At 44.0% G+C, this 12,876-nt stretch overlaps 1 protein-coding gene across 3 annotated transcripts in view; it reads left to right on the top strand.

The window, feature by feature from the left end:
* cdh4 (cadherin 4, type 1, R-cadherin (retinal)) overlaps positions 1-12,876 on the top strand; it is a 175,062-nt gene that overhangs the window by 70,567 nt on the left and 91,619 nt on the right. For 2 of the 3 annotated variants that reach the window (XM_031843236.1, XM_031843227.1), the window contains exon 3: positions 1,079-1,102. The exons of the other annotated variant lie outside the window; for it this stretch is intronic. In XM_031843236.1, the coding sequence (XP_031699096.1) occupies positions 1,079-1,102 (24 nt within the window). The remainder of the gene's footprint in view (positions 1-1,078; positions 1,103-12,876) is intronic. 3 annotated transcript variants of the gene reach the window in all.

The following is a 12,876-nucleotide window of genomic DNA, read 5'->3' as shown; positions in this document are numbered from 1 at the left end:
ATTTTCTCCAAAACAAAGATGTCTCCGTTTCTCCGCCCCTGCCCCCGGGGGGCCACCCCCCCCCCCCCCCCCCCCCCCCCCCCCCACTACTGCCGCCCCGTGGTGATTGGACGATATGAATAGAAACAATCGCCGACCCTTGGAGGATTTATCTTCTGGGTACAATGAATGTGTGTCCAAAATCCATCCAATAGTTGTTGAGATGTTTTAGTCTGAACTGATGCGGTGGACTGAACCAGGCCTCTGATGTGGCTTAGAACGGGGACAATTGGAGTCTTTCCAGCATTTGTCGACAAACTTTTGTGAGACAGCAAAGTTCAAACAAAACTACTCTTGTGAGAGGGGAAGCTGAGAGCCACCAGTGAGCCTTTTCTTTACACTTTGAGTGGGTATTTTTCATCGTAAAGGCTTTCTAGATTAACAATGTAAGCAATAAATGCAAAAGTGAGCCTTGGAAATTACCTCTGATCAAATCTGCCTGAGCAACTCTACTGGAGGACACGAGAAGGGCACGCAATAAGGAGAGAGACGTCAAGGGCCTCCACGGCTGCCTCTCCTCATGGCCACCCAGCTGTGGTGCCATGGCCTGAATAAATACCGCCCACGACGATGTACATAAGTGCGTGCGATACGCAATATGCAATATCCCGCAAGTCTCTTGTGTTTCATTGAGTGAGCAACAAGAGCAATGTAGACATCACAACAAGCGTTTGAAGATAATGATGAATCCCACTGCTTGGGGCAATGACAAGAAGTGTGAGAGAGAAAACAAACTGTATTCTGGTTAAATGGTGCTGCCTGGGTAATAGACAAAGACAAATGTGAGCAACTACGCAGTTGTGACAGCAAATTTTCTCCGATAGTAGCCCCACGTTCTGTATACTGTATGTCCCTGTCCGGCTATTGCCTGTGACTACCCATTAATCCCCAGAAATTGATCTGTTTTTTTTCTCTTGTTCAGCGGTGACTTTGGCATTGCAATGCCACTTTTACTGAAGCCTATTATGTTCTAATCATCATTCTCTCTCTCCTTTCCCCTTGCCCTTTTTCTCCCTCTCGCTTTGTCTTTTGGTGACAGATACCACCCTGTCCAGTGAACGTGGTAAGTACTGCCGCCGCCGCCGCACACCCCCTTGATTCAGAGCCATCTGTGTGTGGACCGGCTACAGCGGATTGGCTGTTTGTGTTGATGTGGAAGGAACCATTCTCAAATGTTAGTCTCAGTGGGGGAGTGCCGCGCCACAAACATAATTTCACCAGGAAGCTATTTTCCTCTACATCACATTGCGTGTTTCGGCAAATGTTGAAACGGGGAGGAAAACATCAAGCGAAGGCAATTATGAAAGCAGCATCCACAGACCCATGTGGCCAATCACATCAATTTGAATTCAGCATATTTTCCCTGCTCACATTTTTCCTCGACCTATTTAGTCAATTTACCCCCTTTTGACTCCAATAGTATTCAATAAGGAGCCAATAAGTGGTTTCTTTTTCACTTTGTCTCATTCCAGCTTTAGTGGAACGCATCTCCATGTAGTCTAAATAGGGAGTCGATGGTTCCTCCCACTGAGGCAGCCTCTCTTTTCCTTTTAATTTGAATTTGGCTCCCCTCTGTCGGGTTGTTATCAATGGCTTCCTGTGCTTGGAGGAGCACTTCAATCATTTCATCAAACAGGTTTAAAGGGAAAGTCCATCTGCAGTACTGGCTTTGTGTAAATCTTAGGTTTTATTTTGTGTGTGTGTGTGTGCGCTCTGGTCAGACATCTGGTTCGCAGTGTAAGCAGCGTGAGAGCGCCTGTGTCGGCCACTCTCAATCTATAACACTGCTTCGTGTGCTTCGATGTTCCCCACTGTACATGCTATCGTCAGAGTTCCAGTATGGCGCTGAGGCAAGAAGCGATCCTGCTCAACTTGCTCTCCGCTCTATGAAGGAGGATGCTTTGGGGTTAAATTGTCGCGCTAAATTGGTGTGGTGGCATCACACGGTGGAGACAAAACACCACACGCTGTGTGTCTGGTCTTTGAAACCTCAAAAGTGGCGAGAGGAAAGAGGTGTGCAAACTTGTGGTTCAGATCAAGCACTTGAGGTTTACTTTTGTGTGTTTGGTTAACCACCATTCGCTGGTGGAGGAGACAGTGATCCGCAGCACAGAGAAGCTTGTGTGATCAATTTTTCATTGCCAAGCTAGCGAGAGTATGGCACTTTTTTTTCTCCACTCCAGTAAAATTCAAACAAAGAGAAAGGAATACAAGTCACAATAGATTTGTATTCATCCCAAGTTTTATCCTTGATTTTGACCTCATCGCTGCCTTTCTTAACCGCTCTCACATTAAAACACACGCATGAGTTCTCTCTTCTCCCACACCTCCTTTCCTGTTCTGTGCTGCTAAGGAGTCACATAATGTGAATGATGTTCGGCAATGAAAGGCAGGAAAAGAGGAGTGACGTAATGAATGGATTAAAAAGCAGGTGAGAGAGCAAGAGGAGGAAGTGTCAGGGTAAGGTCTGTGTGCCCTTGGTCCCTTGATGAAACGCAGCCAGCAGGCAGCCACCCAGTAGACTGCTCATCACTCACCAGAGCACGCCACTCAATTCCTGTTTTCATACACGTGCGTTAATGAAATACCAGGAACGTACAGTAGGCCTTAATACCTGCAGTGCAAAACAGTATAGGCTGCTAATTTAGCTCCCTCCCCCTATCTTCATATGCTTAAGAAGCTCCTCTCTGCCCCTTCTGCAGTGATGGGGTATGCTTGATAGGCCTCCTCAATGTGAAGTGGCTGCCGGCGCATCCTCTCCTAGCTTAATTGGCTGTACCTGAGGAGGGCAAGGTGTAATTGCGATAAGAGAAAACGCTGTGCTTGGCTGGTTTTAGGGCCCTTATCTATAGTCTCCGGATTGATTATGGTTTTTCTGCCAGCTGCACAAATTGTTCAACCCCATCAACTGCACTGGAAACCACCGTAACTCTGTCTTGGCCAAACCACAATGCTATAAACCAAACGGTGCGTGTACGGCTGATTAAGCTACAATATTCTGACCACTGGCTTTAAGCTCTGATCTCTACTAGTTTTTTTTGCATGCTTTCTTTCTTCTTCTTTTTCCCCTAAAGGCAACAGGGATATATTTGAGACAGTAGTACAGTTTAGCATCTGCTGTATAATATGAATGTATTCAAATTAACAAGACTATACTGGATCTCCCTGCGGTTACTTTTATCTCAGTAAGATAATTAAAAAAAAATCACGATTCCTCTAAATGCCAAAATATATTAAAGCAATAGTTTGACATTTTGGGAAAATTGCTTTATACTCTGTCACTCTGTCAGTGACTCCCCCACCCTTCCTCTCTTTGCCGGGTTTTGAGTCGTGGTTAGGGCTAAAAGAGCAGCTAATGGGCTGTGAAATGTCTCCAAAGCTACAGCAGAACAGAACAACAGAAGCTAATGTTCAAAGCCCTTCTGAAACGAAACGAGCGGCGAAGAACCCTGACAAACCCTGCAAAGAGAAGAAAAAGGGAGTGGGGGCATCCCTAGTTTCCTCTGATGTGTCAGAGAGGCCATTTCTGTCAGCCCAATTCTGGTGAAGCTTTCCTAGCGGCCTTGGTGAAATGGCGTAATTGCCTGCTGGAATGGATCAGACTGCAGTCTGTAGAGTTTCATTTTCCAATGTAACACAAGATACCGAACGCTGCTCAACAGTGTTCTGACATTTGCTGTTTCAATCTTTCTAGCTGCAGAGCACAATGCTTAGTAGGGCAAATTCAAGGCTCAGGGATATTGACAAGGCTGCTTGAAATATTGCGGTTGGCAATTTTAGCCGGACAAGTTGATTTACCTGCATGCAACCTGAGAGTTATTGCTCCAAGTGATCTGAGCGATGTAGTTTCACAGCTTGTCTTATTGTTGCTAATTTGAACACGTGTTCATATGAAGAGTAGCCTAGTCTACTTAATAATCTAAGCGTTTACGTGTTTTATTACACAAAAGAGATAATGTTGAAAAAAAGCATTAAATGCCTTTGCCAAGGAGAAGCTGTGTGGAATGCGATTCTTGATCATTTGCAAGCAGTTTTCTCTAAAATATAGTGAAGCGTGCGACCCCTGCTGCTTCTCTTCCCCCTCAGTACTAATTAAAGCTGTTTTTCTGCAGCGAATTTTGAGCTGATGAAGACAGCCACTAAGAGCTCTTGAAGTGAAGTCACACAGGACCTGTGTGGCAGATGGTTTGTGCAAAGAGAGAAAGAAGCAAAGAAGGAAATAAACAAGCATAAAAATGGCAGCATGTCTCCAGCGAGGAGCTCCTATTTTCCACCCAATTTAAGACTTACCATTTCCGAATTTTCAAACTTTTCCTCAAAAATGCTGTCAAACCTACGGGAGACCAAGGCAAACATCAGATCTTGTTCTCTGCAGGATTTTTTACACACCATCTACCAAAAAAACTATTGAGACAAGTATTTCTCAGCGGAGAAAAAAAAGAAAAGAAAGTGCTGGGAACAGCTTGATCTCGTGGCTTTGACCACTTCTCCCAGCTGAATGGAAACAAGCTTTGCTACTGCCTTTCGCTACAAAGGCTGAGCGTGCAGAGGGTCAAGGCTCAGAGGACAGTGCCTAATGGCTACAAGTCCGGCTTTCCCCAGTGGATTACATGTCTCAAAAAGATAAGACTTGATCAGTGTTTGTCTTGAGAAAAGGCCTCTTTTTGTGATGCAGATGACAGCAGGCAGGAAACCTGCTGGAACCAAAGGCGGCTAAGGCTTTGTGCTGAGGTCCAGAGCAGATCATACACAATGCAAGCTTCCCCTCACCAGACCACTTTAACGTTGAATGTGCTTTTACATCACCTGCGAAAAAACAAAACATCACCTTTGCTGTCAGGCTTTTGTCAGTCATATCTATCTCCGCATGGTTAGCTGCTTCCATCTCCATTCTGCATCTCTATAATTTCAGCCATGGTGTATACTTGACCAATTAGTTCGCACTTCATTTTAACAACCGGACTGGGACTAATGAAGCCACATTTCCTGGGTTTAATTATACCAACATTATCGGATATTATGAGGAACAGGAAATGGCAGAGCACACTTTAGTATCTCTCCCTTCCATAATCACCTCCTGCTGTGGGAGACTTTTCCCTCCCCTGCTCTCACTCCTTCCCTTTACTGTAAATATCTCTCCACTCTCCTCCGCTCGGTACATCCTTGCCTTCTCTCAGCAACATCGGCCGGACGGCACAGACGCATTAAGGGCCTGTGAGACAAGACTGGTCTGGGCAAATCCCTACACAAATTAGAGTGTAGAGACCATTATTAAAGGCAATTGCCACTGCTTGCTACCAACAGTTAAATTACAATGTCTCTTGAACAAAGAAAGCGAGCAGTTTTTACTACCCCCTCTTTCCCTCAGAGCTGCGCAGTGGAGCGAGTGCAGCTTTGGAACTGTGTCATCCTTTAAGATCTGGGGTGGAATTATAATGTACTAGGGAGCTGACATTTGCATGAGACTTGGCCCTCAAAGAGGCATGCTCATGATTGGCACCCGGGTGTGCACAAAGAGCATCGATTTTCTTCATTTTTAACACACATTTCACCTCAGATGCTCAGCTCCTCAGAGGCGTACGAAATACTCTTGTTTGCGTTCATGTGAAGTATACTGAGGCGATTTCTGTGGCTGGCTTTTGAACTCCTGCGTTTGGTTCTTTTCTCTGTCAGACGGGTATTTTAGCGGGAACGGGTTGGTTGTCAATCACAACCACCTCTCGGTGTTTCTTACAACCACAGATTACTTTGCCACTGTATGCACTGAATTCCGTGTGTGCGCAAATGAGCATGCATCCTGCATCTGTGTGTATGTTGGGGGGGGGTGGATGGATGCATCTGTGTATGCATGTCAGACATTTTATGTTATAAGAACTAATCTGCCACTTCTATAAGATTACTGCTGGAGCTGCCGGCATGCGGCGCATGTCAACATCCCAGCTGACAGAACCTGCTCGTTTCCTGTTTCCTTGACGTTTATCCGAACCGCACCTACCTCCATCACTTTAATCAACCCTAACTTGACAAATTAACATCATTTAAACTCTCTCTGACTCACTTCTTCACTGCTGCACTCAGTTTGTTGTTTGTCAGATTTGGTATGTGGACCACATCCAGTCTCGATGGGCTTTTTTTTTTTTTCCATTAACAACGTAATACTGTTGTGTAATTATTGCTCATCTGTACTTCAAAGCAGATAAAAGGTGGAGAATTCACCAATGATCTTGCAACAGTTAATTACTGTCCAGCGAGTTTGTTAATGTGTACTTGTTAACGTGAGCAATTGTCTCGTTTTGTTTTAGAAAACGGAGCGCAAACTTCTGCTTAACGATGGTTAAATTGTAATTGTGATCATAAATGTATCTACTCTCCCATAAAAATGCTACGGGGACTTTATCTTTCTGTATGAATCATGCAGTGTTTAGTTAATGTACATCAACCACAGTCTTTTGTTAGAACAGTAAGTCCACCAAAAACAGGACGTTCCTTTTTCATCTTTAGGGCTTAGACACTGAAATAGCTCCAGGACTACAATGTAATCCAATGCAGAGTATTAGGCCGACCACTCATTTTAAGGGAAGAGAGGAAGAACTGTGAAACACGCTGTAAAGTATTCTCCCCGGAAAAGATAAATGAAACAAGCGTTTTCTGTGAAGTCTGAAGAGGCGTACTTTTCTCACCTATGACAAACTCTAATTTCCTTTGCTCCCCAGTCTCTCAACTGCCAGAATCACTTTCCTGCTACCATTTTCTCTCATGTCATCCCAAAAAGCACATTCACCACTGTCAGGCACGCAGGGCAGCATATGGCCATATATGGAAAGAAGAATTAAAGATAATAATAATCTGTCACTGTGGATGCTCAGAGATTCTTGTCATCCATTTTTGTTTTTAATTACACTGAATATGACCGTCTGTTGAGGTGTTTACAGTAGAGGCTTCATACAGTGTGCAGTGCAGTGTTTTTTTAATGAATATCTGAAGGTTCTCATCTCGTCAGTGATTTCCTGCATTTTCCACAATGCTTTTTGACAATCTGCAGTACTTTTTCCATTCATCCGTGGTTTGTATGTGACCAGAATAAACTCAGCTCCATATTCAATGATTAATGTTCATGGTGCTACACAAACACGCTTGCGGCATTACTCTATGGATGGATTACCAAATTTTGCACACAGAGGATGAAGCCTGATGACCTCTGTGATCCACTGACTTTTTTATATCAAGACAAAATGTGTTAATTCTTTGGTTTATTATCAAATACCTGCTAAACTAATAACATTCCCATCAGCCTCAGCTGTACTTTGCTTTTAATTAGCAAATGAATTAGCTAGTGCTAGCATGCTACATGAACATGGTCAACATTATACCTGCTAAACATCAGCATGTTTGCATTGTGAGCTTGTTGACGTTATAATTTAGCTCAAAGCAGCACAGTTCATTTATGTTATTTGAGCTCGGAAATGTGTAGTTAGAAGAAGTATCACTCTTTGTTTCACAGTGTCAAGACTACATACTGGAGGCCAACATGTACTGGTGCAGATTGCATTGTTCATTTGTTAATTAGGTTTTAGTTTTTGTGATTACTTTTAGTTTTTTATTCAGTAACTTCCTTGCGTTAAGCTAGGTGTGTGCTGGAACAGCCAAAATGTAAGCGTAAAAGGGTGAATATAGCCAACACCAGTAACCTGTTTCATGTGTTGAGGTTTTGAACGGCTCTTGTAAAACAGGTAGTATTGGTGACTCATCCAAAAATGACCCTGTTGTTGTGCTTCCCTCATCCTCCATCATCTTTTCCATGCCCCATCGTATCAATGTCCCAATTCATTTTGAATTGATTGAACCGTTCCGCAAGACTGATGTTTTTCCTTTTACGGCCGGAAGAAAGACAGCATATTGCTGTCTCAACCTTTCCAAAAAAGCACCTGTACAAACAGTTCTTACGCCTCCATCACTCTTACCCACTCTGTAGATTAGCTCTGCACTGTGCTGGTGGAAGAATGAGGCCAGCGAAAATCAAACATTAATCAGCCGCTGTTTTATAAGGCAGAGGGAGCGCCTGCACTCCCTGGGTCCCCCTCCTTCTTGCCCTTAGCCTGCCCTACCACCGAATGTTAATGTGACTGCCATTACTCATTTATGAGCTGCTCGTTGCCCAGAGCCTGGTGTCCGGGCCTCGGCTGGCATGGCAGGAACACTGCTGGTGGACCGTGCCAAGGCATTCAGTGGTGGCAGGGCCAGGTTTGTTTTAATAACAGAACACGGTTAGGTGTGCCGGGCTGTTAAACTGTTTGAAATAGGACTCTGGTGTTATTGGAAAGGTGGCCAGTTGTGAATATGGTGTAGCATTTACCATAGGTGATATATAGAGTAAGAAAACACAAGTGGGAAACAACGCTGTCATCACTCTTTTCACATAAGCCCAAATGCAAGCTGTCCAATTTGTATTCATTAAATGGGCAATATGATATGATGTATTCGCATTTGGATGGTTGTAATTGGACATAAATCTTGCTAAACTGCCTCCATGGTGAGACTAAGTACCTGGATATGTGCAGACAGGCAGCTTTGCAGAGTGAGAGTGAGAGTGAGAGTGGTTGTTCTTGGTAGCCAGGAAACAGAGCGCAGCGGCAGTCATTCTTATTCTCGATAGTGACATCAAAAGAAGCAAGTGAGCGCAAGGTGAGACACACAGACACTCCTAGACCTTGTCAATGCTATTAGGGACTGGACGGCAGAGAATTGTTTACAACTCACTGCTAATAAGACGGAGGTTCTGGTTGTTGCACCAGATGAAGTCTTCCCTATACGATGAAGCAGAGTATTGGTCCCACTTTATCCTGCATAATCTAGTGGTAATATTTGACCAATCCTTGTCGTTTGACCGCCATGTTAAGCAGCTGTCTAGAACTTGTTTCTACCACCTAAGAAATATATGAATATATATATATACTATATATCAATAACTGAACTAGAGATGATCATACATGCCTTTATCTCTTCTTGCATTGATTATTTTCTCCTCACTCCGTATGTCTGCTATTAACCGTAAAATATAGTAATCCAGAATGCTGCCACCAGATTACTCACTAGGTCTCACGTCACCCCCATACTCAGATCTCTTTACTGGCTCCCTGTAGCGTATATAGGATCCACTTTCAAATTCTCACTCTCACTTACAGAGCACTACATGGTCAAACTCCTGCATATGTGGCTGAACTACTTCGCTCTTATTTACCCGCCCGCGCTCTCGGGTCAAACGTGTTACATTTTTCTGTCTGTCCCACACACTCTTATGCCTTAAGACCCGTGGTGACCAAGCATTTGAGTCAGTAGCACCAAAGCTATGCTCTGCCTGCACCCCTACGGTTTGCTGATTCAGTCAATTTGTTTAAAAATCAGCTTAAGACGCAACTGTTCAGACTGGCGTTTGGGTACAATCCATGCTCCAGGTCTGCTTTTAATCTATGTTTTTATTGTGTATTTTATTTGGCCTTCTTAAATACATTTCATGTTTTAAACACTGTTCTTGAAGTAAAATATTAGCCCTTATGGTCACATTGTTATATTTATGTTTTCTTCTTTGAAATACCACTCCTGTTAGGCACTTTGTGACTTTTGTCTGTGAAAAGCACTATATAAATACATTTTACTTACATACACTCCTGACAGTGTGTGAAGGGCTGCGATCAGTGTCGGGATGTGTGGCAGAAATGAAGGAAAGAAGGGAAGTGTGGGCATGTGTCTGGACCTGCTGTATGTGTGTAAAGAGAGTAAAGAGAAAGAGCAAGGAATAAAAGGGAGGCAGGTGAGGTCTTTAGAGTGTCTTTATGTAGCATGTTGTTTTTGTTGTTTTTTCTTGCCTCCGTGCTGCTGTGAGCTCGTGCGCAGCTTTTGACACTAGAGGTGTTGCTTAGTGTGAACTGGCTGAAGATCCATGATCCCACAGACTGTCACACGCAATCCCGTTTTCCCAGATGGCTTTGCTCTTCGCCTCACCCCCCCGCCCCTTGACGCTACTGCGTCGATAGAACTGAGTGGATGCAGTCCAGTGGAGCCTTCGCTGTTTCCATGCATGTTTAATGCCTGTACTAGAATTACCACGAATGGCACTCTCTTCAGCACATGTCAACATTTTTGGTGTCACTGTGACTGTGTTCCCTGCTTCCTATACAAATGGGTTCCCTCTCGAAACATAACAGGGAGCTTTGAATGCTGTTACACGCTGAATATTTTAAACATAATCAACCGACAGTGGAGCAAGTCAGCCTATAACCGTCACTGCACAAACAGAGTTTCATATTTATTTTAAGAAAACTCGCCCTAGGAGAATGTCTTCTCCTTCATCTCTCTCTTTCCAATGGAGCCTCATATTTTTGTGGCCTTAGGGGGGATTCTCAGCGTACGGCAGAAACAGGAAGTGTGTAGCCTGTGGCTAAAAGGTAGATACTTCTCCCGCAGTGTTGCACAGTGCACATACACACATGTATACTTCTCGCCTATGGGAGCGCTAATCCCCAAGAGATGAAAGGAGACTCCCACTGCTCTCTGATCCCTGTGTCCTGCTGCGGCGGTTCATTTGGTGCCCGGCGGAGAGAGACCGCTCCAGTTGATGCTCCCACACATGGTGTCCTTGACCGACGCACAGACGTGACTTAGGCCAAGCCCCATGCTGATCCTGAAAGTTCCCTATTAGAAATCGATGGCCGTTTGACGCCCCTTTCATTCAAGAGCCCTTTGTGGTGTGTCTGTATCACCATTGAGAAAGGAAGAAAAAGGAGGGGCAGAGAGAGAGAGTGTGTGTGTGCGCTTACTGACAAACCCCTCCCACCTCCCTGAATCATGGTGCTCCCTCATGGGAAGCCACGCGTTAATGCTAGATTAACTATCTCCTCTTCATTATAGGAAAGAGTCCTCTGCTCAACCTTGATGCTTTGAAGTGGTGTAAAAGTTCACTTGGAGTCCATTGACCATGTCTGCTTTCATTGTGTTTGTGTCAGTATGTCCAGCCGGTATAATCATGTACCTCTGGACTACAGGCACAGCAAAGAGACTGCTTAAATAAATGGCCTTTAACATCATTAAATGGGGAGGAAGAAAGGGGAATATTTCCTGGCAGAAAAGCTGCTTTGACTGCCACGAGGATGAGCTCGGTAATAGCCTCCACCCCGGTGCCTCGTCGGCCACACTGAGAGCTTCTGCGGCTGCTGACTGATGTAGATCTTTGTTGTAGTTCTCCTCAATGTCATGCATTTTAAAGAACTGATAATAGACCCCAAGGGCCCTTATTCAGCACAACAGCACTTAATAAGGAAATTGCCAACCTATGTCCTCCACATTTAATCATAAATACAGTGCAGATGGCTATCTTCAGTTCTGATTACATCCTTAATTCTCTGCTTGACTGCGAGCCTAAATGGTAACCTTCCTTCAGAGAAAGAAAATGAAAGAATCAGCAGTAAGGGACTGCTCAAGGTGTCTCTGTTCTTTCTTGCACCTGATTCCCATGCTAAAGCCCACCTGGTTGCATAAAGCCAGAGGTGCATAGATTCCATAGCACACGTGGCCCTTGAAGAGAGAAAAAGAGAGCAAGGCTGTGAGGAGAGTGAAAAGTCTGTGTGACATTTTTAATGTATTTATTTTTTGCGAAAATGAAAACACTTGTTCAAAATTAACCTAAAAAAAAAATCTGTACATTTATTTACATTTATTGGTTACAATTTGTTCAACAAAGTTAGGAAGGCAAGGTTTAAGTCAGGCCTGTTGTTTCCTTATACATAAATGATCCCAGTCACTTTCACACAGGGAATCATCGAGCTTATTCATCTAACACTGGTATCAGATTTTGTACATGTTCTTACTCTTTGAAAGATTTTTTTTTCGACATTAAATGAGAAGATCAATACTACTCTCATGTGTGTACAGTGAATATAAAGTTGGAGCACGCAGCTGGTTATGTTAGCTTAGCATACATACCGGAAACAGAGGGAAACAACTCGTCCGTCTCTGCAAAGGCCACAAAATCGCTTGGCCAAGAAATAGACCTGCATAACCCAGGGCATCGTTTTTTTCACCTTGGTTTTTGTGCTGATTAGACAGACATACAAGATAACATGTGTTAATAAATTAGCTTTAAAGGTGCTGGTTGGGCAGATTGAGTTACTACACGCCTGAGGTTTCCCTCTGTTTCCCTCTGTTTCCAGTTTTATGCTACGCTAGCTGGCTGTTGGCTCCAGCTACATATTTAGAGTACAAACATGAGAGTGGTATTGATTTTCTGATCAAACTCTTATCAAGAAGGCGAATAAATGTATCTCCCACAACGTTGAACCGTTCCCTGAAAAACAAACACATGCAGAACAACAGGGCTGAGTGGACGACAGACGAGGATTTTGCAACAGGGGGCAACTGTCCATGACCAGACTCATGGGAGGTGTAAAACTGTGTTGAGCATATAATCTGTAGTCTTTATTATGTCCATTATCACCAATTAATTTAACAACAACATGGTGGTATTTGAAAGAGCTCCCCATAGCACCTCAGAATGAGTCTGCCATCCAGGTGTAGCAGCTGGCAGCTGACTTTAAAGCTTGCAGCCTAGTTTAAAACTTGCCGACTATTTTAGCTCCACTCAAGCACCTCCAGTTTCACCTTTGCAGAACACATTGCTCTGTACTTTAACCCACTGCTAAAACAGGTGGCACGCAGTCTCCCTGCAAAAGGACACCTTTGCGAGCTCATAAATAACAATGGTGAATGTTAGGGCCGTGTAGAACACATGGGGGTCACCTCCGCACAAGTAGGGCAGTGTTGTCCGTGGAGGATTGGGCCACATCC

The sequence above is a fragment of the Anarrhichthys ocellatus genome, unplaced genomic scaffold, assembly GCF_004355925.1.
Source record: "Anarrhichthys ocellatus isolate YVR2014 unplaced genomic scaffold, GSC_Weel_1.0 scaffold1, whole genome shotgun sequence".
In the NCBI taxonomy this organism is placed as follows: domain Eukaryota; kingdom Metazoa; phylum Chordata; class Actinopteri; order Perciformes; family Anarhichadidae; genus Anarrhichthys; species Anarrhichthys ocellatus.
The sequence above is the reverse complement of the archived record's forward strand: the minus strand, read 5'-3'. Positions and strand labels throughout refer to the sequence as shown.